Source organism: Macrotis lagotis, chromosome 5 (genome assembly GCF_037893015.1).
Source record: "Macrotis lagotis isolate mMagLag1 chromosome 5, bilby.v1.9.chrom.fasta, whole genome shotgun sequence".
Classification (NCBI taxonomy): domain Eukaryota; kingdom Metazoa; phylum Chordata; class Mammalia; order Peramelemorphia; family Peramelidae; genus Macrotis; species Macrotis lagotis.
The window spans coordinates 257,539,427-257,564,670 of NC_133662.1; the positions used below are offsets into that span (position 1 = coordinate 257,539,427).

The window sequence follows — 25,244 nt, forward strand, 5'->3', positions numbered from 1 at the left end:
AAAGCCTCCCAGGGGCCACTGAACAGTAGGAAAATAGAAATGTTTGTTGTAGCAGAATAAGAGTAGGAGGATGGATTTGTTCTCTACTGGCTAAATGAATCCTACGCCCATTTGGAAAATGACAAGTGGTGAATGAATCATTCCTTGATTGATGAAGTCCCTTGTTGGGGCTTGGTTCCAGAAGGAAGGATATGGTGGCAGCTGCAGACTCATTATTGGCTAGGACTAGAAGGCTTGCTCCTGGACCTTGTGGGAAAGCCACAATTGAGAAGCCCATGATCCTTGAAATCAAGGACAACCGAGGAAGAGTCCAAGATGGACTCGGTTACTGAAGTTTCCATCGGAGCCACCAGAGTCATCTTGGTTGGGTTGGGAAGATGGTTGGCAACCAATATGGACAATCAAGGCAGTCCATAAAACCACAGCCAGCCTGCAGCCAGGCCTGTGGAGGCTGGAGAAGTGCTGGCAGGATGGGCCCCTATCATCTGGGCTCTCTCTAGGTAAATATTGAAGTTGTTGCTAAGACATTTCACCCAAACTGTATGATATCACCCTGTTATTTTCCTTCAAGCCATACATCATCCAGGAGAGAAACAAAAAGAGGGCTGTTGGAACCTGGAATTAATTCCCTAGTGATCTAGCTTTGGTGGGCAGGCCGCAGGAATCCACCCTGTAATCTGGCCCTGCTGTCAGCTGCCGGCCCTGCCCCAGGCCGGCTGCTTGTGGAGGGAAGGGGCTGGGTCGCTGTCCCACAGGATGTTCCAGATTTCACTGAGGGATGCTCTGGAATATATCTTTGGTTGGAAACAGACTAGCAGGGCTTGATATCTGATCCACCTCACCATCACCAAGCCATCAGCCTCCTCAGAACATTTGGCCTCATTATGTTTTGGGAGCATAATCCTAAACCCCGGAAAACAGAAACTTCTCATTAAAGCGTCACACTAATGCACGGGGTGATGACTTCTGTGCCAGACTCCCTGACCCATGTGTCTGTAATTAGTCTCACACCCGGTTCTCAAGGCTGAGTGATATATTCGATTTCAGATCTGGAGGCCTGGGTTCAAATCCTGGGGCAGTCTCTTCCTAATCTGATCATCCTTGGGTGAGTCATTTCTCAACTGGGTGATGCAGACTAAAAATCCCTGGACTTTACCATTCATCCTTGGGCCTTGAGGATGTTTCCATCCGTCTTGTACTGCATATTCTTTTATATGATGTGGCCCATAAGTAGAGTATGAGTTTTTTGAGCACAGGGGATGTCTCATTCTTTCTGTCTGTACTCTAATACTTGGCACTATTATTTATTCCTTCCCCTTCATTCATTTGTTCATTCATTCATTTACAAAAGAGGGATTCAAACATAAAAACATACAAATATAAGAGAAAACTGAATAGCTATAGCATGGTGGGAATGGAGAATACTGTTGTTTCTTGGTCAGACCTGTGATTTCATCAGTGTTCAAAATTCCCAGGTGAGAAAACTCTTTTCGCCAGTGTAGGCTGGTGCTTCTTCTGCAGCTTATAGTCTTATGGAGTCGCCTGGGACATTGAGGGGATTGTTAGGTTATGAAACTAAAGCTGGAAAGGAGGACCTCAAAATCTATCCAGTCTTCTCTCCCCACCCTCATTTAACAAATGAGTAAACTGAGTGACAAAGTGATTTACTTGCTGAGGGTCAGATGACTGATCATTGTTGGCAGTGGGATTCAAATCCGAGACTTCCCATTTCCAAGTCCAGTGTTCTAACCATGACACTATTTTGCCTATGTAGGGGTCAAGTGACTGCCCAGTGTCAAATAGCCAGTATGTGTCAGAGGTTCCTGTCTTTGAGCTGGCTATTCAGTATATCACATTGCGTCTTAGGGTGCTGAGGAGGAGGCATAAATAAATCTCCCCAACAAACTTAGATGCTGTGGCAGTTGGTTATCATTGTCATTGTCAGATTTAGGGCTTGTTGAGAGTTTTGTGGCTAATTCGAGTCTGGGACAAAATTGAGGTGTTCTCGATTTCAAGTTTCCTGTTCTGACCTATGGGCCCAACCAGTTGCCTCAGAGAAAGGGTTCAACTTTTTGTTCTTTGCCCTGAAGAATTCAGAGGGGCAGATTTAGACCAAGGCCAAGGCTCCAACAATCAGCACTGTCCAAAAGTGGAGCAGACAGCCTCAAGAAGGAGTGAGCTCCCCATCCTTTCAGGGGATGCTTTAAGCAGAATCTGGATGACCCCTTGCCAGGGCTGTTGTAGAGTTCATTCAGACTGTGGGGCCCCTGAGTGTCAGGTATTCTGTGATTCTATCAAACACGTTTTCACAGAGGAGAGGAGTCTTCTGGGAGGAGCAGCTTGACACAGCTGCTGCTCCCCTCTCCTTCCTGGTGATGGCAGCGACCACAGGAATGGGGATGGGGAGACAGCTGACACTTTTGGTACAAATTCTCAATTCATTCTGGCTAAGCCCAGCAAGGGGTACCTAAGAGAGGCCAGTGAAAGACCCTGAAAGATTGATTACCAGGGAAAATTAGAGTTTCTCCTCATCTTCCAAGCAATGACTTGCCTTAATGATAAGTTCATCCTTCAAAAGGGGGAGGCATCATCAAGGGGAAATTCTTTTCTGAATCTGATTCACACCATCAGGGGGGATCTGGTTACAGGGGTAGAAAGGATAGGAACTCTCAGAGGAAATGACTATGCTAGAGTTTGGAGAGGAAAAGAAATCTGGTTGCAGTCTAACCTGCACCCTAGATTTGTGGAAGGCAGATTTCAAAGGCTAAGGGAAAGGGGGTTCAGATTCAAGGGACTGAAATTTTATAGGGAAAATTAACCTAGGAAAGAGGGAAATTTTCCAGAATTTCATTCTGGAAAAAAGAAAGAAAAAAATAAAAGAAGGAAGGAAGAAAGAAAGAATTTCTGTGAGTAGAAAACATAACCATCATTTAAGAGGCCAATGGAATGACCTAGGGAACTCACCAACCAACTTAGATTAAGTCATACAAAGATGGAAGCAAAGTAACAGTGTTAATGTGAGTAACACTGCACTGAATAGAGGCTAAAGCTCAGAATTGGCTGAAGGTGATGAGGAAACTGAGGACAGGAGGGGCAATAGATCTATTGGGGAAAAGAGGAGGGTCAGCAAAAGGGAAGGACCACTGCTGTGAGTGGATAGGTCAGTGACAACTGACAATAGGCAGGAGGTGCAACCTAGCCTTTAAACTTTACTAAGAATGATCTTGGAACAAGGGATAACAAGAATGACCAACAAATGCCCAGATTTAAAAAGGAGATGGTAAGAAAGCACCCAGCTGCCCTTGATGGATGTAAGGCACCTGAATCAGATGAACCACATATGTGGGTCTGAAGCAAACTGACAGATGTGATACCTGGGCCACTGCCAGGGCTATTGGAAAGATCATGAAAAATGGGAAAGGTGTTGAAGGAGGCCAAATGTCCTGATTTAGAAGAAGAAGGGGAAGAGGCAGGTGGGAGGAAAGAAGGAAGGGAGGAGGAAAAGAAGGAATGAAAGAAGGAAGAAAGAAGGAAGAGAAAGAGGAGGGAAGAAGAAAGGAAAGACTCAAGGGAGGAGAGAGGGAAAAACAACAGTGCCTGGAGCTTAAGAGAAAAGCTAGGAATGTAGATCTGGGAATCATCTCCACAAAGGTGATTATTGAACCAGATAAGAGAACAGAAATAGAAAATACTTGACTGATAAAAGAGAAGGGGACCCAGGCCAGAAGCTTGGGAGCCTCCATAGCTAGTGAGGAGGACCTGGATGAAGGGCAAGCAGAGGAGACTGAAGAAAGCCTGGCTGGACAGATGAGAGAAGCAGGAGAGCAACGCGCTGTCAAAATCTAAAGGAAGAGTTTATCTAGGAAGAAGTGCTGAGTGACAGCTTCCAGGGCTGCAGAGAGGTCAAGAAAGATGAGGGCTGAGGAAAGTACCATTAGCTCCAACAATCAGGAGATAATTGGTCATTTTGGAGAGAGCCGGTTCAGTTGAGTGATGAGGCTAGAAGCCAGACTGAAGAGGGATTAGAAGGGAGTGAGAGGAGAGGGAGCGGCGGCAAGGCTTTTCCCAAGGAGTGCAGCCAAGAAGAGGTCTAGAAGATGCTAAGTGACCAAGATGGGAGGACCAACTTGAGTTTTATAAGGATAGGGAAGACACAAGCAGGTCTTAGACATTTTCAGTTCGTTCTTGAGGTTGGCCTGGGTCTTTGTTGCCTTCCTGCTTCAGTGAGAAGGGTAAGCTTCAGACCACAGCATATGGACCCCATAGATCCATGAATGGTCTGGAAATTCTGTAGTCTCCTTTCCACCATTCCTGGGATGCTCACCCTCCTCAGTCTGCCTCTTAAAATCTTGGGCCTTTCAAAGCTCAACTCAGGCACCAGTGTTTACATAAAGCCTTTCTCCCCACTGCCACTGCCTCTCCTGTCCAAATTGCCTTGTATCTCCCTTGTATGTGTGTGTATATATATATTCTGCATACCCTACAGATGCCCATGTTGTTTCCTGATCAAATGGAAGCTCCATAAGGGCAGGGACTGACTTACTTTCTGTCTTCTTATTCCCCGATGCCTCACCCACAGCACCCTGCCCAGAATGAGTGCTTTCTAAATGCTATATGATTAATTCAGTGGAGAGAGAAGCTGCCCAGCCCTCAACCTCCTGGTCAAGGACAGGGCGAGGTGACATCTCGACTTTAGTCTCTCCAAGAGGGAGGGAATCGAGGTCTGACATATCCAAGGCTGTCTTGGCCCAGTCTCCATTGGCATCTCCACCTGCCTCCAAGGGTAGGAAGGGGTGGAGTGGGGGGGGGGGAGTGTTCTGTGATAAATATGATACTTGGCACAGTCCCCCAGGCCGTTGTCAGCTGCTTCCCCCCTCCCACCAGCTCAGAGTCATGTCTGAGAAATCGTGTGACTGAAATCTGACTCTGAGTCCAAAGGAACCCAGGGAGATGGGGTTTCATCGGCGCCAGGAACCACTGAGAGATCTGAACAGGTGTGCAGAGGAAGACTTTCCCACTCCCTCCAGCTTTTGGACCCTGATCATTATTTCTAAAGGGGATGCCATCCCAGAGGGGGTCAGGCAACCAAAGGAGATGGAGAGTTCAACAGATCATAGAGCTAAAGCTATGAGACCTCAGATTCCAGAGTGCCCACCCCCTTCATTTGACAGATGAGGAAAAGGAAGATGTGTCTTGTCCAAGCACTCCCAGGGAATAAGCTTTGGGCCCCAGAGCCTCTGATCACAGAGATCCTGTCTCATTTAGAGTAGCTTAGCATGATGAATCTTCAATTGTTTGTGTTCTACCTGAACCAGTTGGATTTTATTCGTCACACAGCCATGAACAGACCCCATAGCCTTGGAATGGATTGACCTCTAACATTATCTGTAAACTGACACCTAACTCTGGCAGTGGACTGACTCCCGACACTATCCACTGTTTCCTAATGCCACCCACCTTTGCCAGTCATTGACTGAACTCCCATAACCTACCACCTCCCAGCCATGGAATGACCTCCCAGACATAAACTGACTACCAGCCAAGGATTCACCTCTAAAATAACTCCTACTGTGGAAACCTCCTAAGCTGACTCTCTTATTGTCACTAACAATGCCCACAGACTTGCTCACGGACTGATCCTAACCTTAGCCACAACCTTATTCTTAACCCTGGCCAGGGACTTAGACCTAATAACAGCCATAGACCTTATGTCCTAACCCTCACCACACACCGACCCTGAATCACGGCCACCCATAATCTCCCTGGCCACCTCAAAGTACAACACTCTGGTTAAAAGAGGCATTTTATGAGAATGTGAATGACTCACTGCTCCCCAGCCCACCGTGGGAGATGATCAGAGCATGGTTCATGACAAAGTGCTAAGAACTTCTCTCTCTCCCCCTCAGAGGAGCCACCTCCCAATCACGTCCTTCTGGTTACAAGGGAGATTGAATGGGAATGTGGATGACTCAGTGCTCCCCAACCCACTGCTGGTGATCCTGTTCAGAGTATGTCTCACTGACTATTAACAGCATGTTCTCTGTCCGTATTTCTCATTCTTTTCTCTCTAGCTCACCCCCACTTCTTCTCTAAACACACACACACACACACAAATAGAAATGATTCCACATACTCATTAGTGTATGTTATAGACTGAAAATGAGGGCAACTCAATTGTTATCTTTCTCTTCATCTTTGTTCTAAGTCTAAGACAGTAAAAGTGATCCAAGACCCCCCAGTCAGTTAGTTTACTATTAGAATAGTCCAAGCAAATAATGGATGAGAGAATCTTTGATTTTGTACAGACATAGCTTTAGACTAAATAAGATATCAGTGCTTCATAAGATATCAGATTTAGACCAGTGAAAAGAATCTTAGAAATCATTGAGTCTGTTTTACAGATGAGGAATTTGAAACAAAAAGGTTAAAGAATATTGCTGAGGTCACACAGAGGTAATGTCTAAGGTGGGATTTGAACCCAGGACTTCCTGACTCCCACATTCAGTGTCTCATCTACTAGACCCACCTGATACATTTGGGTCAATGCAGGTAGAAAGAAAGGGATCAATTCAAGAGATAGCTTGGAAACAGGCTACAGACCACACTTGGCCCTATTGGATGAGAGAGCTGAAGGAGAAGTCGAAACAGTCAAAAGTTCAAGAATGGACCAATGTCATTGCCATTGACTTAAATCAATCATGAGGAAGGGTTGATTTTTTTGTGGGAAAGATGGTAAGTCCTGTTTTAAACTTGATGGGTTTTAATCTGTAGCTTGGAACAAAGGTTTCAAAGGAATAATCATGAAATTTGAGGGAAGGGTCAAGAGTATGGTCCAAAGAAAGAAGGGAAGAGAGCTAAGGATGGAAGTCTGGAAAAGGAGCCAATATGGGGGCTGTTGAGAAGATGGGGGCTATGTATCAAGGGTCCCTTCCAGTCTATCAGTAGTCAGTCATTTAGGAAGTATCTAATGTGTGCCAGTCCCTGGCCTAGGTCCTAGAGATACAAAGAATGAGACATCTGAGTAGGCCAGGAGATACTGTACTAGAGCTGGAAGACCTGATCCTTGGTGGCTGGGTGACTGTCCTCAGCCTCAGCTTCTTCATATGTAAAATGGGTATAGGGACACCTGCTTTACAGGATTGTTGTGTGGATCCAATGAGGTCATATCTGTAAAGCTTATGCTAGCTGATTCATGAAACATCCCCACTCTCCAGGCTTCTACATTTTCTGGTCTGAATCTCAGAACTGGAAGGAACTTCTTAACAAGTGACTAAGGACTTTGTTGTGCAAAATTTTGATGCTTCTCCCTTGCCATCTTCTGTATTTTATTTTATATATTTTAAAATGAGCTTCCCCGAAGGGGTCTGTAGGTTTCACAAGACTTCCCAGTGGGTCCATGACGTGAGATCTTGATTGGTCTAAGCCTTTCATCTCGAGGTGGAAACCAAGGCCCAGAATCTATTTCTGTGCATATAGTTGGGGATAAGCAGCCATCTTCTGAAACATAAAAAGCTGTGACATCTGTTTCCTTCTCATGTCTATCAAATCCATAGAGGAGAGGGAAGGAGGCTGGGGACCCCAGTAATGTGCTTTCTTCAGAGGAGGTAGGCCTTTGGTTCTTCAGTCACCGAGCACAGAGAGAGTCAGCTGCCCCCATCCAGGATGAGAAGGCTTGGTTTTGAGTAAGGAATCCAGAAGCTGGTACTCCAAGCAGCTGTACACCCCAACTCTGGGCAACAGGCTGCCCCCTTCTCCCTTGCTCTCCCGCCAAAGGGGCAGCGGTGGTTCCCAAATGCTTATTGGATGAGAGCTGACTACTCATGGCCTGCACCCAAGAGTGTGGTAGGCAAGTTGGTCATGAGGAATTCAGAGATGTAGGGTACTGGCTGGCTGGGCAAGGAGAGCAACTTTTTGCGAGCTATTCCAGGGATCAGAAAGGGTGCCCTTGTCTTGGAGCAGACAGGCTTCTCCACAGAGGCACAGTATTTCAGATTTCCTGCTGACAGAAGAAGAAATAATAAATTCTACTCTTGGGCAGCCTGCCATGGCAAACAGCTTCTCCTTCATGAAATAAGTGAAGCCCGTCAGCCTCGGGGGTCGTGCAAACAAAGCAAAGAACTCAGCCATGTGTAGAGACGGGTATTGGATGGGCATCACCCTGCCATTTTCAGAATGATCTGTCACTGGAATAAATGTGCTACTCAGGAAGAGTAGCTACACCATCATCCATGGACTAAGGAGGCAGGGTGGCATAATGGAAAGAGGCTTGGCTCTGGAGGCCAAAGAGCCCCTGACTCCTATTGCCTGGGTGACCTTGGCTGAATCCCAGCTCTCTGTCTTCTCTTACTGGGATGCTCCATGAGTCTTCATAAAGACAACCAGTCATACCAGGCTATCTATATTAAGTGATATCAGCAATGAAGGTCAGAAGAGGCAGAAAATACCTCTGGGTTAGTCATCACAGACTCCATCAAGAAGGCAAAACAGACTAGGCCTTAAAGAATAAACAGGATTCAAAAAGAGGGGAAGAGGGCATGGCATGGCCAAAGGTGGTGAGGAAAGGGAACAAGAGAAAGATGGAAGGAAAGGGAAGGGGGGGGGGCAGGAAGGATGAAGAGAGGAGAAAAAGAGTGGGAAAATAGAAAAGAGTAAGGAGAGAAAGAGAGAAGAGATGGAGGGAAAGGGGGGGGAGAGAGGGAGAGAAAGAACTGGAAAAGTAGGTTAGACCCATATTAGAAAGGGAAGTCCTCGAATGCCAGAAATTTTCATTTATTGGGGAGCCACTGCAGATTTTGGAGGAGAGGAATGATATAGACAGTGTTTTTGGTTGCTGATTGGTCTGGAGGCCCAAGTAGACTGGATTGGAGAAGGAGTGACTGAGGCAGGAGACTTGTTAGGATCCTATCCTAATACAGAGATGTAATTATGATTGTCATTCGTTGAACCAAGCCCATCCACACCAGATTCTATATCTTCAGAGCTCAAAAGAACCAGAGAAAGCCTCTCTGACCCTCCCTTGTGGCTGCAGCTCAGAAAATTGAGGGGTACGCCACATCTAAGTGGATCAGGGTTACCAGTTACTTAGATTCTGGGATTTTTTTTTTTTACCACATCCCTTGTTGCTAGGAGGGAAGGAAATTTTGGAATGAGTAAGGAGTGAAAGAGGAACCTTAGGGCTGATGTTCTGGGCATTCTTTTTTACAAAATCAATCTTTTGTCTTTTCCTTCTTCATTTTCATATCTCGCTAACCTGGCAAGATATCCTTTATGGGGTGGGGAGGAGAGTGAAAAAATACAAAAAGAAGGGAGTATAAGCAATTGAACAAAACTAATGGACACATCCACTGAGTCTGAGTACACATGCAGTGTTCCACACCCCCAGCCCCCCACCTCTGCACCAAAGAGATCTCTGTACATTTGGAACTGTCTGCCAATCTCCAAGAGACATTATGGCATCAGAGAGGAGGAAGGGGAAACGGAGGAGGATTGATTTGTTAGAAAATGAGCAATCCTTCAACCTTCCCTGGGACCCACTCACTTTTTCATTTCTTTAAATTAATATTTTTTGCTTTCTTTGGCACTGTCAGCATTTTTAAGGAAACAGACCCTGAGGCAGGAAAGGAGGCCAACCAGAGTCTAATTCAACTGGTAGGGCTTGGTCAGCTTCCTCGTGTGGCACATATCTACCACTTGAGACGTCACCTTTGGTTGACAGCCTCCTCTGGAACCTTTGACACAGTGGCCAGCCCACGCTAAATTCAGCCAAAATATTCACTTTCTTTCCCTCTTGGGGACTGCTAGACCAAGAAAACCTTTATTAAATATTTTTTAAAAGAAAGTCTTTATTACCATTTACAGGAAAATAAGGAGCCAGGATCAAATCTTGCATTTGCCCTTTGCTACCTGTATGACCTCGGACTTCAGGTTTCTCATCTATAAAATTTCAGAGATTAGATTCAATTCCCTGAGGCCCCTTCCAGCTTTAAAATCAAGACCTTCAGATGCACAGTCCCTATCATGGTGCCTTGGATTTATTTTCATGTAGTATCCCCAATTAGATTGGAAGCTCCTCGAAGGCAGGGACTATCTTTACCTGGGTTTGTATCCCAAGTTTAGCATTGTAGAGCTTAATGTTGGTTGACTGTCATCAGCCTTAGCCAATATAAGCCTGCTTTGGTTACAAAACCCCTAGATCCTCCTGGCTACAGCCGGGGCCCATCACCTTTCCACCACCTTTTAGAGTCTAGGGCCTGAGATTGATTACATGATGGTGAGACTCTACTTCAGCCCAAGGACAGCCAATGACCATAGCAGTTTGTGGATATGTGTTTTAGTCAATCTGCAAACCCTGGAGTATCTACTAGGTGGGAGGCAGTTGCTAGGCTCTGCCAATATAATTAAATAAAACAGACTTGACTTTATTAAGCTTATCTTCCCTAGGAGAATATAACATGTGACTATCTAGGGCTATACAAAGTCAGCACTGGTAGCTTTGGTGAGGAGGGGCGACCAGCAATGGAGCCAGAGTGCCCAAGGCATCCACATCAATGGCAAAAGAAAGCCCATGGATAGTGGGGAGGGGGATCTGGGATGGACTCCATGAATTGGATGGGGATTCAGCAGTTGTTAGGATGGAGCTGCTCCCACTGACCCTTCTTCCCTCTCTTTCCCCTAAAGGTCATTTCCAGGACCTGCTGAACAGGTCGGAGCGAGCTGTCCAGGACACATTCCCCAGTGTCCATGGGGACTTGTACACGCAGAACTCACGCCTGTTCAGGGATCTGTACTCAGAACTGCGCCGCTATTACCGGGGGGCCAACATCAACCTGGAAGAGGCACTGGCTGAGTTCTGGGCCCGCCTACTAGAGCGGCTCTTCAAGCAGATGCACCCCCAGTACGTGCTGCCAGATGACTACCTGGACTGCATGGGCAAGCAGGCCGAAGCCTTCAAGCCCTTCGGCGAGGCGCCCAGGGAGCTCAAGCTCCGGGCCACGCGGGCCTTTGTGGCCGTGCGTTCCTTTGTGCAGGGCCTGGGTGTGGCCATCGATGTGGTCAGGAAGGTGTCTCAGGTGAGTGGGATTTCAAGCTCACCCCTACATGTCCTTGCCAGTCTGACTCCCCCTATAAACACCGATCAGTCAGGAAACAGGACCCAAAATAGGATGGGCCCTGCCTTCAGAGAACTTCCATTCATCAATGTCTGTTATCAGGGCAACCCCAAGAATGTCGAACCAGACATGACCTCTGCAGATGGTCCTGGGAGTGCTCTAGAGGCCAATGACACACCTGTCCTTGGCTGAGAGGCTGGGACAACTGTGGTCTAGGGGGTCCCATTGGGTTCTTAGGTTCTTCACCCAGAGCTGGAGCAGCTACCCTCTTTGCCCAGGTTGCCCTGCCCTGACAGGCCCATCTGGGGGTCAGCCAGAGGGAATGGGAGAGGGAAACAAACAGCACAAGGACAAACTCCAGCCTGTCTGGACCTGTTAAGTCCTTGCTCCTGGGCCTTCACCTGAATCCTCCCACTTAACAGATTCCTCTTGCACATCATAGCTTCTGAATCCATTCTGTTCTGCCTGCAGCCTCCCTAGGCCCTGTCTCCTCATCTATGGATGGACTAACTGGACTGGACGGCCTCTTAGATCTATTCCAGAGCTAGCTGCTTCACCTTGGCCTCAGTTTCCTCACCTGTAAAGGAGGAAAGCTAGACCCCATGGCCTTTTAGATCTAAAATCCTGTGGAACTGACAATTCATTCTTTCTTATGTTGACCGTGCCCCTTTTGTTGCAGGTCCCCCTGGGCCAGGAGTGCTCTCGGGCCATCATGAAGCTGCTCTACTGCTCCCACTGCCTGGGCGTCCAGAGCCCCCAGCCATGTTCTGGCTATTGCCGAAACGTGATGAAGGGCTGCCTGGCCAACCAGGCAGATCTGGACACTGAATGGAGGAACCTGCTTGGTGAGAGTTTGTTCCCTCCCAGCCCTTCACTCTGCTCTCTCCCTACCTCACCTCTTAGTCTGGCATTGAACCACACTGTACTGTCCGGATTCCATAGTCTCCCCTTCCAATTCAGCCTCCATCTTTCCCACTGGACCCTTGTTCCTTAACTTCATCTCATCCCACCCATTATTCTAGGCTGCCTATTATGCCCGCATACAAAATGAGACTAAGCTGGACTGTGCCCTAGAACCTTCTTTTGAAAGACCTGCCTAGTTCTCATCCCAACCAATCAACTGAAGCTCCTATAGCAAATGGTGTGAGAACCTCATCATCATCATCCAAGTTCCACTGGCCTTTTTTCTTGGAAAACTGGCTTATGGAGCACTCAGAGTAGAGTCCTATGGGCTCCCCTCCAGGGCCTGCTCCCCACAACAAAGTATCACTGAGGAGATTGGACACATACCTGGCTTTAAGATTATGTATATAGAGTAGAGTAAGGGGTTGATATTAACTTAAGAGAGAAGGAGAGGAGGCATCGAGGCAGGCTTTAATTGGGCCTGGCTCTGACTTCTGAGACCTCCAGCATGCCCTTCTAGGATCCCCCTCTAGCCTGTTCTGAGGGGCTACTCAGAGCACACAGCACAGGCTACAAGGCCTTCACCTGGTGCAAGGGCTGCCACCATCTTAGGAGAAACACCCAACAAGGCCCCATGTGAAGAGCTGTGTTTATCCCATGCCCCAGTAGGCTTCCTGACCCAGAGCAAGTGATGAAACAGAGCCTCCTGGGTGTCCCTCCAACCTTTCATTGCATCCTTTAGTCATCTAGTGAAACTCCTCAGAATGTTTAAATTTAAGTGATGGTGAAAAGAAAAGTGCCTTTTTTGTTCCTATCCAAATGTACAGCTTCCCAGAGTTAAGACCCCTGCCCAAAATGGTTATTTCCTCCCCACTGACGCTTCTGGGTTTGTTCCCCCCCCCAGACTCCATGCTGCTTGTGGCCGACAAGTTCGATGGCCAGACGAGTGTGGAGAGTACGATTGGGACAATCCACGTTCGAATCTCCGAGGCCATCACCACCCTCCAGGACAACAGGGACACGCTCACAACCAAGGTGGGAGTGCCTGCCCATGAGGGACCATAAATGAAGGGGATGGGGTTCAGACCCCAAGAGGCAGACACCCACATATACACTGAGGATTTAGGGGACAAAGATGGTCTCATCACACCTCCTCCTGGAGCACCAATCAGACACACTCTCTCCTTTAAAATGGGCCTTAAGAGGCAGAGTGATTATATGATTCTGGGATGTCTTTGTTCCCCATACTTAAGGTGGCCCTTTTCCCCCACAGTGGTCAGAATGTGTGGATCAGCCTTGACAGAGTACCCCAGGCTTTCTGACACTGACATCATAGGTCTGGTGCAGGAGGAGTTGTTCCTGGGGGGCCAAGAAAGAAGTTCCCATAAAACCCCCAGGCTTGACTTAGGCACACTGTGCCTCTACTGGTGTGAGCTATGGGGACATAAGGGAGAAGTGCCTACTACCTCCAGAAATCACTGCCCATGTGACCTTGGACAAATTATTTCCTAGGGTATCAATTTTCTCATCTGTTAAATAAGGAAGTGGGACTAGGTGGTCTCAGAGGCCACTTCAGGACCAAATCAGAATGCCCTCCATCTCCCCCCAAAGAGCCTAGAAGAAGGGTGGGCAATTACATCAACAGGGATAGAATGGTTGAAAGAATAGAGGGGAGCAGAAGACATTTTATGAATTAAGATACTGTATAGACTTCTCATTTCCTCGGTGGTCTTTCTCTAGGTTATTCAAGGCTGTGGAAATCCCAGAGGGAGTGGCAAGGGCTCTGGTGGAGAGGAAAAGAGACGACGAGGGAAGCCTGTTGTGGAGGAGAAGCCCTCTGGGGTTGGGCTGGAGAAACTGGTAAGTAGTCTCTAGAGGGACCTGGCCTTGGACAGATGGAGTGGGCCAACAAAGGGAGATGGCAGGGCCCTCGTTCAAAGCTCACCTCCAACAATATAGCACCGTACTAATCAGAGTGTCTACAAAATGCTCATTATCCTACTGATCCTCTCCACCAGCTTGGGAAGGAAGGGCAGTTATCCTTCCCATTTTACAGATGAGGAAACTGAGGCTGAGATAGGTTACAATCCACAATCCCAGAGTTGGAAGGGCCCCAAATGAGCCTAACACTCATTTTAATGAGGAGGAAACTGGGGGCCAGAGAAGTAGAGATCCCAGTCTAAGTTGGGATCTAAATGCAGATCTTCCTGACTCCAGCCCTTTATCCACTCTGACACAAGGTCTTCACCACCACCGTAGCTGAATGGAGCATTTGGCTGACCCTGGGCAAATCACTCAAATCGCTATCTGCCTCAGTTTCCTCATCTGTAAAATGGAGATATTAATGGCACCTACTCCCAGCAATTTTGGTTCAAATGCGTTAATATTTTTCAAGCACATAATACTGTGCCTGACCCATAGTAGAGGCTGAATAAATGGGGGGTTTTTCCCCTTCTTAAGTGGCCACTATTGCTTCCTTATACTTCTTGGACAAGATCAGTCCCAAGGCTGGGAAATTCATTCCCTTTCTCTCCCAGGCTCCCACATACTTGATCCCCCACCGCTCTGTTCAGACTGTCCCCTGGGCCTCATGCTGTCTCTCCTCTGTCTCTTCTTAGGTCTCAGAAGCCAAAGCCCAGCTCCGGGATGTCCGAGACTTCTGGGTCAGTCTCCCTGGAGTCCTGTGTACTGAAAAGGTGGCCATGAGCTCAAACCTCGATGAGCGTTGTTGGAATGGGATGACCAAAGGGAGGTGAGCAGATCTTTCCCTGCCCCTTCCTCACCCAAGGACCCCTCTTCCCTACCCAAAGAACCCTTGGCTATACATACTGCCACTTTCCTACCCTTCTCCCTCCTCTTTATCACCTGCTTCCTAAGGCTACCTTCCAAACCCCAGGGTAGGTTAAGGAGGGGAGAGGAGAAGGAAAATTAGCCCTAATCCTTCCTTTTTTCCATAAATAGTTTTTACTAATTTCTTCTCCTTCCGCCTCATTGAGCAAAGAAAACAATTCACTCAAACTATCTCAAAGTCCAGAGCCAAATAAGTTCCCATATTAGCCACATCCCAAAATGTCTGTCTCTATCTGCATGTTAAATTCACTCATTGTCTGACCATCAGGAGGAAGTGACATTTGTCCTCTTCATTCCTTTGGTCTCCTGCTTTATCACTGCAGGAATCAGTTTAAAAGTCTTTATAAGTTGTTTTGCTCCCGATGTTAATGCCTCCACTGTTTTTCCATATTGCTCACTTGGCATCAATTCATCAGCATCCTCCCAGTGGAAGTTTCCTTTGCATCTTTTCTAATGGCACTATATTATCACATGCATGTACCACAATTTGGCTGTTCCCCCCATAGGACATTGCTTTGGTTTCCAGTTTTTGCCTACTCTAAAGAGAGCTGCAGTAACTATATTTTGCACATGGCCTAGGCCAAAGGTTGTGCACATAACCCCCTTTTGAAGCCTGAACCCCCATCTCACAGCCTTTAGCTGCAGAATCCTAAATTCTTTGGAGTACTCAATTTAGAGTCAGATGACTGCCATGGAATCCTGGAACTTTGGGCCGACCACTCTTGACCTCAGTTTTCCTCATTTGTTCAATGATCCAGCGGTCAGTGGTATTATTTATTCCTGTGTGACCTCTAGGGTCTGATTTTCCTTATCTGAAAGGTCAAAGTATGAGATAGAGAGGCCTCTCTGAAGGAATATAGAAGATGCTACATTTGCTCTCATTAGATCTGAGTTTGAATTCCTATTCTCCTATCTCCTGGCCATGAGTCCTTGGACAAGTCACTTAACTGACTTGGGTTTCAGAGCTCCCTTCCAGCTGTTGAGTGTTCACAAAAGGTCCTCTCCTCTCTTCTCTCACGGTGCAAACATACAAAGGATCCCTCTGGTGACTCTAGGTTGGCATATGTATGTACCCTTTCTCAAAGGTGGGTTTCAGAGTACACACTCAAAAGATCATGGTACTAGGGTACAAGAAAAAGAAAGATAAATTCACAGAACTAAAAAACAAACCAGCCGGGGGTACAATGAAAAAGAAAAACCAACCTCTGCTCCCAAGTTTGCATTCAAATGGAGGAGACACCAAGTATAAGAGAAATACAGAGCAGATAGAGGTTAGCCCTAGAAAGAAAGGCTTTTGGAGCTGGGGGGACCAGGAAAGCATAGAACTAAATGTATCATACTAAAATAGTGAGCATTTTATATCTCATGGTTCGGTTTGCAAAGAGCATTCCATATATATATATATATATATTTAATTTTATCCATTCAATGGCCCTGTAAGGTAGGTACTATCATTATCATCTCCATTTTACAGATGAGGAAACTGAGGCCAAAAGGTTTAAGTCACCTGTCCAAGGCAATTCAGCTAATAAATGAGGCAGGATTGGAACTCAGGTCTTCCTTACTTGAGGTCCAACCCTTGATCCATGGTGCCAGCTAGCCATACCACAAGATGATAACTACAGGATGGAAACAAAACAGACATCAAGGGACCTATGTGCATCCCCTCTCTCCCACAGGTACCTCCCTGAAGTGATGGGTGATGGCCTTGCCAGTCAGATTAACAATCCTGAGGTGGAGGTAGACATCACCAAGCCCGACATGACCATCCGGCAACAGATTATGCAACTCAAGATCATGACCAACCGCTTGCGCAATGCCTACAATGGCAATGACATTGACTTCCAGGACACCAGTGAGTTGGGGCTCAGGAGGGAGGGCAGAAGAAAGTTGTAACCTAGGGCTATGAAGCTGAGCTGATGTCAGTCTCATTTATCCTTCACCCCAAGAGGGTTAGTGTTGGATAAGCCTGAGGAGTGGTAGGTTCAGAGGGACCAACATCAGACTTGGTGGCAGAGTCAACCTGGGGTTTGATTGGGGTGGAATGACAAAGATGAGGGTAGGGATAGACCTGAGAGGGATAAAAAGTGAGGTTCAGCAGATCCCACAACTATTAAGTGTCTAAGGAGGGGTTGGCCCAAACTTCAACCCTACCGACTTCTAGTCTAGCATTATCGTGCAAAGGGAAAAGGGCCCTGCATAATAAGAGGCTCAGACCTCCAAGAGAAGCAGACCCAGGTCCTGCCTTCCTCACTCCCATCCCCTTTTACAGGTGATGACATCAGTGGCTCAGGGAGCGGTGATGGCTGTTTGGATGAGGGCTGTGGGAAAAGACTGAGCAAAAGTCAGAGTACGAGGCAGCCTGAGACCCACGCCTTCCCCAACCTGTCAGAGCATGATGGGAGTGGTGCCCCCAGCTGCCCCCGGCCTTCCTCCCTTCTCCTCCTCCTCACCTTAGCCCCTGCTGCAGCATGGTCCCTGGGCCGATAACCACCCTGCCAGCCAAAGGGACTATGGCCGAGGCCGGCCTTTGCCAAAACGGACGGACGATATTTGATTCATCTCGGCAGAAGGCGAGAACGCACGCAAGCTCAAGGGGAAGGTCGGTGACGGAGAGTGACCGTGGCCCCGGACCCCGGCAGGAGCCTTCATTCGCTCTGACTCTAGGGCCCCAAAGGCCATACCTGGTTGTTTGTTTGTTTTGGTTTTTCTGTTTTTTAATTTCATTCTTTTCCCTGGGGGGCTGATCAAGGCTCTCCAGTTGATGGGAAGATGATGCTTCCCCCAACGGATCAGCAGTGGGTGACACCCAAGTAGCAGCAGTGATGCTGTGTACCACATTCATAATAGCCAATCGAGGGGGAGCTGAATAGAAGGCTGAGTTGGAAAGGTTCCTGCCCCCTTGAGAAAGACAAGTGCCGGTGCCTTCCTTCCCTCCAACAACCCTGCAAGCAGCCTCTCCCCAAGCGGGGAACTGATTCACAAGCTTATCCCCAGTCTAGGCCTCAATGCAAAATCCTACCTTCAAGATCTCAAGGAAATAAATCTTTCTCCTTAGTTTAAAAAAAAAATTTAGTTTTTAAGGCAGTTGATGGTCCTCTGCCTTTGAGAAGCCCAAGAGTAGAAATTTTCTGTTTTGCATGAGATTCCAAAATTCACCCAAGATCTCAACCAACACTCTAAATCTATGACCACACTTCCATGGCATATGACATTGAAACAAAATGATGCTGCTGCCAAGTAATTGAGACCCCTCCCTTTATTTTTAGCCCTTTCTCAATGAATTTGAGTGTCCAAGGCTTTGTTTACAAATCATCATTCTTTGCAATATTGAACCAATGTGTTTGGGGGGGGGCCTAAAACAATGGCAGTGGACAATGGCACCATGACTGTATTTTGGGGGGGGGGGGGACTATTCTTTTTTCATTGCCTGACCCAGGAAAGAGCAGCTCCTCTGCCTGGCTTCCTGGGAGTGCTAGCTGTCCCATCCTTCCATTTCACAGCTGGGATCATTGAGGCACAAATAAGGTAGAAGCCTTTCCTAGGGTCCCACACTGGGTCAGAGAAGACAGCTGGCCCTCTAGGTCACACCAAAGCATCCTTTCCAAGTTACCATGTTGGTTTTACTTTGGCCCACTGCTTCCCTCCGTAACCTCTTACTTGATTGTCAGACAGGAACTCAGATTTTGAGGTTTCCTTTTTTTTTACTTTTGTTTAAATATTATGTAGAGATAAAGCTATCCATTTGCCACTGACAGAATCTTGTCTTTCAGAGGGCTACAGGGTGGGCACTGGAATCCACAGGTCAAAGTGTGACACAGATCCCAATAAGACCTAACCAGTGAAATCAGGATGGAATTTTATTCTCTGTTACTCAATGGTCTGATATCATGAGGATCTCTCTCTCTCTCTCTCTCTCTCTCTCTTTGGTGGGCAGGAAAGTAGAGCCAAAGGGCTTTTACATTTAAGGGTTTTTTTTTTATAGGCTTGCATAAATTTTTCAATACTCCAGGTCCTATTTCCATCTTTAAGAATATTTTCTTGAATTATTTTTCAAGGAACCTTCCTTTCAAGGAAGGTATAATGGGGAGAGAGAGAGAGCTGTGGCCTAGGAGTCAGAAATAGGGGGATTTAAGACCCACCTATGGTTCCTCAGCCAATCAGTCAAGACAGAAACATTTCTTAAGCGCCTCTTCCAGGCCAGGCACTGTGCTAACCACTGGCATTCCTCTAGACCCTGTGGCCTTGGGCAGTAAGTACTCCATGCCTGGGCAGTTCTCAAAACTGAGAAGTTGGAGATCAGAGCATTCCTTACTTGACTGAAATCACAGGGCCAGCCCATTCATTTCCATTCAACCTCTTAACCAAAAAGAGGATGTGGTCTGCAGTCTCTCCTGAATAATGAAGCCTTACAAAATGAGGAGTTAAATGGAGATTCCAAGTCAGGGCCCTTTTAGACCATGAACTTTTGAGAAGTCACAGTGTTATCAAGCAACATTTCAAGCATCCATGGCTGAAGAGGAGAAGACTTTGGGAGGGTTGGGGGACATCTCATGGAGTCCTTCAAGCACAGAGAGCCACCCATGGGATCCCTGATGCTGCATTCTCATTGGTGCTAGCTAGCCTCCTTCCCCATTCATAAGGCTCTAGGCCCTTAAGCAATCCTGTCTTTCCCATTCAGACCCCCACAGGCAGCCATTCTTCCTAAGAACTATGTTTACTATCTGCTACCATCATGGTGCAGTGTTATCCTGGTGTTTTCATTCCTTAAAAAAAAAAAAGGAGGTCCCTTAGCAGGCCCCAGAACCTCAATGCCTGAGGTCCCTTTCATACCTTAGGATAGCATTTATCTTTCCCAACTACTTTGGGGAAAATGAACCTGATTGGTCTAGCCAACTGTCTTTAATTAGGCCCTGCTGGGGAAGTGGCTATAAACTAATTAACTTTGAGAACTAGGAGGAGACATCCAGACCATCCAAAACAGGAACTTTCAGGTTTTTCTTGGAGGGCCACATAATCAATCTTAATTTAGCGCCCATTATTTATTGGTCTCAACATGCTAACAGGACAGTTAGTAGTTAGGACACTAGAAATTCAATGGGTTAGATACCTCATCTAAACCTCATTTGACAGCTAAGTAAACTGAGAGATAAGTGATTAAGATCACACAGATTGCAAATGACAGAGATTGGACTTTTAGCTAAATAATATTTTTGCTAAAAGACTCAGGTTGGCCATAACTGGTTTGAAGGTCACAGGGTGAAGAGCTGGGACCTGATTCCATCATTGAAAAGAGGGGAAAAGAAGCCCCAGGGCAGGGGGGAACAAAGTCCCAGAGAGCGAAAGTTTTGTTTGTGATGGTACCTGTCCCATGACACAGGTTGACCTTGATAATCAGAGGACTCACATCTACCAGGTTGCAGCTTACCCATTACTAATTCCCTGTCAGCACGTTGACAGCACTAGACCTCAATTCCCCAGATCTTCAGTCCAGGACAATTCTCACAGCCTTCACTTTGCAGAGAACAAGTTAAAATCCCTCATCTGTTACCTACCATTGCCTTTCCCATGATTCCATTTCATGTTCCTGTCTGGCTAGAAAATGAAAATCATATCATCTAACCATTTGAAGAGGTCAGAGGGTCTCAGAAGAGAAAAAAGATCTTGACATCATCCACACAAACAAATGCCTAACATCTCAAACCAATAGTCTCCTGACCTCCATATGCAGACTTCCCATCACATCTGGGAAATTCATTGCTACCCCCCCCCAGAAGATTCCATTTCTTATGTTTGGGAAATACCATGGTTCTAGGACCTAAGAGAATCTCATTACTCAAACCCAACAAGAACTGGTTTTGGTCAGACAGAAGCCAGGGTCCCGTATCTGAATGGGTGACTTGCCTTTAGGCCAGTCCCTTCCTAAGGCAGAAATCAGATTACTGCCTAGTTAAGCTAGAGCCCACACTGAGAAAGTATACCAGAGATTCCCAACAAAGTGTGTCTCCTGATGTTGGCCTTTGTTCATGTAGGTTCAAGCCCAGGAAGGAGTGTTTGGAGGCCATCTAGTCCAATGTCATTTTACAGATGAGGAAACTGAGGCTCTGATAGGACTGGCCCAAAGACAGAGAGAGAGAGTAAACATCAAAGAGGGAGATTGCAAGCCAGGGCTTCTGACTCCAGAGTCAGCAGATTCACATCTCGTGCTAAACCATTAAAATCACTCAACTAACAAGTATTAATTAGGCATTTTTGATATCCAGATAATGGCAACAAGTGTTTACTGCATTCCCTCTCCTCCTTGTCCCCCTGCAAGCAGCCTAGCCATGGCAATCCCCCATGAGGAGACCACACAGGAGAGGTAGAAATAAAATATCTATCCTCCTACAGTTCACCATATAATTGGGGGGAAATACATCCAAAACAAATTGGTGTGTCCTAAAAGTCTTATCAGTGTGAGCTTTAGTAACCATTTCAGCTTAAATAATAACTATTATCAAAGCTTAAAACTGAACTAAGACTTTTGGGACACCTGTTCTCTTTTCACCGAGTGGGTTGAGTTCCACATGGCCACAGGTCTTTGGGGTTGGACAAGAAACAAACGTTTTGTCCTTATGTTAAAATGCTGTTATCACCTTGGTGAATAATGACAAAAGGAGACCATTGGGAAGAACTGTTCGTTTTGATTTAAAATAAATTGAATTTCAACTTCCATCCCCTAAAATGGAGAGTCGGGTGCCACAGAGTTCATTCTGACCCCATTCAAAGTCCCAAATTCTACTTGTCAGCTTTGGGATGTAGGGGTGGGGAGGGGTCAGAAGAGACTTTGAGGGCATAGTTCCTTACCATTTACAAGTCACATAATAAACCTTTTGTTTTCTGGTGGGCTTACTAAGGGATAAGGACAATTCAATAAAAATGTTTTTAAAAGCCTCCAAATTATTCCTTTGCCTTCAAAAAAATGCATCTCTTTCTCTTCTCTCTTCCCCGCTCTCCCTCTCTCTCCCCTCTCTCTCCCTCCCTCTGCCAAATGAAGATTTACTTCACTCACTGGCAAGGCTGGCCATTTAGTTATATATTTCTTTCTGTTAACCAAGGTACCTGTAATTATCTTGCACTGTTTATTGGAAGGTTGAATATGTTCTTTGAATCCTTGTATAAATAAAAAGGCTGGAGACTTAAATGGACATTGGTGCTGCAAGCTCTTACCAGAGTTTCCAAAGCCCATTTTGTGTTTGCCCAATTGTGTGATGATGCTGAGGCCATGACCAATTGTCCCTGCTTTCCAGTTAAAACCTAGAAATAGCATTCATGTTGATTTCCATATATTCCATGTTCTAAATGAATGAATCCCCGCAGTCTGGGAGCTCATTTTCTAATTAGGGGAGAGAATACATATAGGAAGATACAGCTGCAAGGCCGATGGGAGGAGGGGATCAGAGATGGACAGAGCCCATTTGGGATCTGTGTGCATTGGAAAGTGGTGATGGGATCTTCAGCTTTGGATACATCTATGAGCAATCACCCAGCAATCGAATAGGCTCTTAAGTATCTGCAATGTGCCCAGCATGGAGGATGAGGAGGGAAGAGTTTACAAAGTCAAAAAAAATTGATCAGTCCCTATTCACAAAGTTTACATTATAATAGATAAGAGGAAATCAATAAAATGATCTGAATACCCCTTCATGGGGTTTTGGCTCCATCTAGATCAAGCACCAAGGCTAAATAAAATAGGAAAAAAATTGCATCAACAAAGCTGATTTTCCAAATCATCCTTAACCTTACATCCAAATCACCTGGTCCTACATTCTTAGGATCATACGTCTAAAGCTGGAAGGGGCATCGGAAGCCACCAAAGCCAACCCCTCCATTTGAGAGAAAAGAAAACTTTAGTCAAGTGATTAGCCAAAGGTCACAAAGGTAGCCCCAATTTTCAAATTTTCAAATACACTGTTCCACTCACCAAAAAAACAAAATTCAGATAATAGATATAGGTAGCACAGTGTAAACTTGCCCAAGGCCATGTGTTATCAATTATCATGGAGACTATGACCCCAGATCCCTTGCCTTGCAAGCTAGTGGTGCTCTTTCCATTACACCAGGTCACCTCCATCAACACCAGGCCATGAGCTCCTAGACATGTCACTCCTTAGGCTCAGCTTCATCAGCTTCCAAAGAATGAAGCCTGAACAAGTCAGCAATAGGGCAGTTATTTCTGTTGAGGCTACACTTGAAATAACACCACATAAAAGCACGCTAAGACTTTCTAAGCAGGGTTTCTATGTCAACACAGATGCTTAGATGTAATTTTATAGAGAGGTAGGACAGTCAGGAGAAATCTCTCCCATTCACTGTCATGAAAATGAAGACATTCTTTTTGGAAGCCAGGCTGAATACAATGAACAAATCTGATTGCTGAATGATAATGAGGGCTGTTAGCAACCCTGAGAAGTGTGATGCTAAGGAAAATATAAGAGTTTTCTGATCCTTTTCTAGCTCTCTCCTCTCTTCCTCCCCCGCCCCCCCCCAAAAAAGGTGGAGATGGAGGGTTATATTTTTTAGGACAAGTGGAAGATGTGGGAAGGAGGAGGGCTGCCTGGGGCAGAGAGATGTGAGGACAAGGGGACTATAGGGGTGAGGTGGAGCAGCATGTCAATCCTGGTTTCCTCAGTCAACGAGAAGAGTCTTCAGAAGGGGAAGGAACAATCCACAATGGAAAGCCAACAGGGATGGGATGCCAAAGTGGCCTCACGCAGCCAAATCACCTTGTCCTGACAAATACATCTCAGGGTCCTGGGAGAACGTGGCAGCTACAGCTTCCTGGGCTGTTGTCATGCAGAGGTGACAGGCATGGATAGAATGGCCCGGGGATTGGAGATGGGCACGCCAGCAGATTGTTAAGAGGGGAAAATAACGTGTGGGTCACGGGTTTGGCACCGATTTCTAGCAACATCCTAGAGCAGTTTATTACAGGAATGACTTGGGATCACCTGGGATTCCAAGCCTACATGGATTCATTAAGAACAAAACATTCCAGATTTTATCATTTCCATGTTTTCCCCCATAAAACTACCCCCACACACACACACACCCCTACTGGATAAGATCCACTGCAGCCATCTATATTATTAGAAAAAACTGGTACAAGTTAGTATAATGCAGGCTTCTTCAAAAAATAATAGTCATGCTGTTCTTGAGGATAATTTATAGAGATAAGACCTGGATGATATATATTATAGCTAAGTGGTCAAGTTAATCCATTATTTACTTGATCACTCTAGGTCTCAGCTTCCTCATCTGTAAAATAGGAGTATTAGACTAGCTATCTTCAGAATTCCTTTCTTGTTCTGTGGTCCTTCAATTAATCTTCATATTGCAGGACTTTTAGTGCTCTCACTACTCTCATCCCCCTCCTCTGGTCCTGTTTCAAGTTGTCATTGCCCTTAAAACATGATGCCCAGTCCCAAGAAGGATATCTGGTCCCTTCTTCTGAAGGGATTACTGACCAGTTGAATAATCACAGGCAGAAGTTGGTGATTAAGGGATCAATGTTGATCTGGAGGGTTTGTCTCTAATGGAGTGCTTCAGACTACATCTTTAGCCTGGTTTTCTGCAATATTTGTATCAGCGACTTGGATAAAGGCAAGTTATTCAATCTGGAGGTAGCACCTAGCTAGGAGAGATGGCAGAAAATGAACTATACTAACAAGTCATCAGAAGGGAAGGGTCAGGGAGACCTAGGTTTTTCATAGACAACAGCCTCAATGAGTGCTAAAATGATCTTAGATTGGGTTAACAAAACTAAATGGAATCTCAATGTCTATAAGAAAGAAAGTGATGGGCTTGCTACATTCAGCCCTGGTCAGACCCCAGACCCCATCACCCTTGAGATGCTGAGCATCATATTTACTGGCAACTTGGAACAGGTCCAAAGGAGGGGGACCATGCTAAATAGGGTACTGAATATCCTATGATACAAAGACTGGTTGAAGGATCTAGACCTCAGAAACCATCTAGTCCAATACCTTCATTTTACAGATGAAGAAACTGAGTCCTATGGAGATCAAGTAGATGGCGAACAAGTGTCAGAGTAAAGCTTTGAGTCTAAAGCTGGTGCTCTTTCCAAAGTGATATTCTCAGGACGTCTTGACCCTAGGTGAAGGGTCAGAGAACAACCAACCACATTTTGAAACAACTACCATCCTGAATGCCATAACTTTGAAGCTATGTTTGTGTGTTTACGTAAGTACCTGATCAGAATTTAGCGAGTGAATCATCCAAGGCACGGGAACCAATGACCATCAAGGATGCAGTGAGAGTAGAAAGGGGCTTTCAAGGCCATGAGGGTAAGTTCCTAATTCTAAGGTCAGGATAAACATTGAA

General features: G+C 46.1%; 1 protein-coding gene across 1 annotated transcript in view; it reads left to right on the plus strand.

Annotated features, from left to right (window-relative positions):
- GPC1 (glypican 1) overlaps positions 1–22,311 on the plus strand; it is a 146,333-nt gene extending 124,022 nt beyond the window's left edge. The window contains exons 3-9 of the mRNA XM_074189489.1: positions 10,678–11,069; positions 11,788–11,953; positions 12,916–13,046; positions 13,752–13,871; positions 14,630–14,763; positions 16,541–16,716; positions 17,134–22,311. Of these exons, the coding sequence (XP_074045590.1) occupies positions 10,678–11,069; positions 11,788–11,953; positions 12,916–13,046; positions 13,752–13,871; positions 14,630–14,763; positions 16,541–16,716; positions 17,134–17,351 (1,337 nt within the window). The 3' untranslated portion in view covers positions 17,352–22,311. The remainder of the gene's footprint in view (positions 1–10,677; positions 11,070–11,787; positions 11,954–12,915; positions 13,047–13,751; positions 13,872–14,629; positions 14,764–16,540; positions 16,717–17,133) is intronic.
- The last annotated feature ends 2,933 nt before the right edge of the window (positions 22,312–25,244 follow it).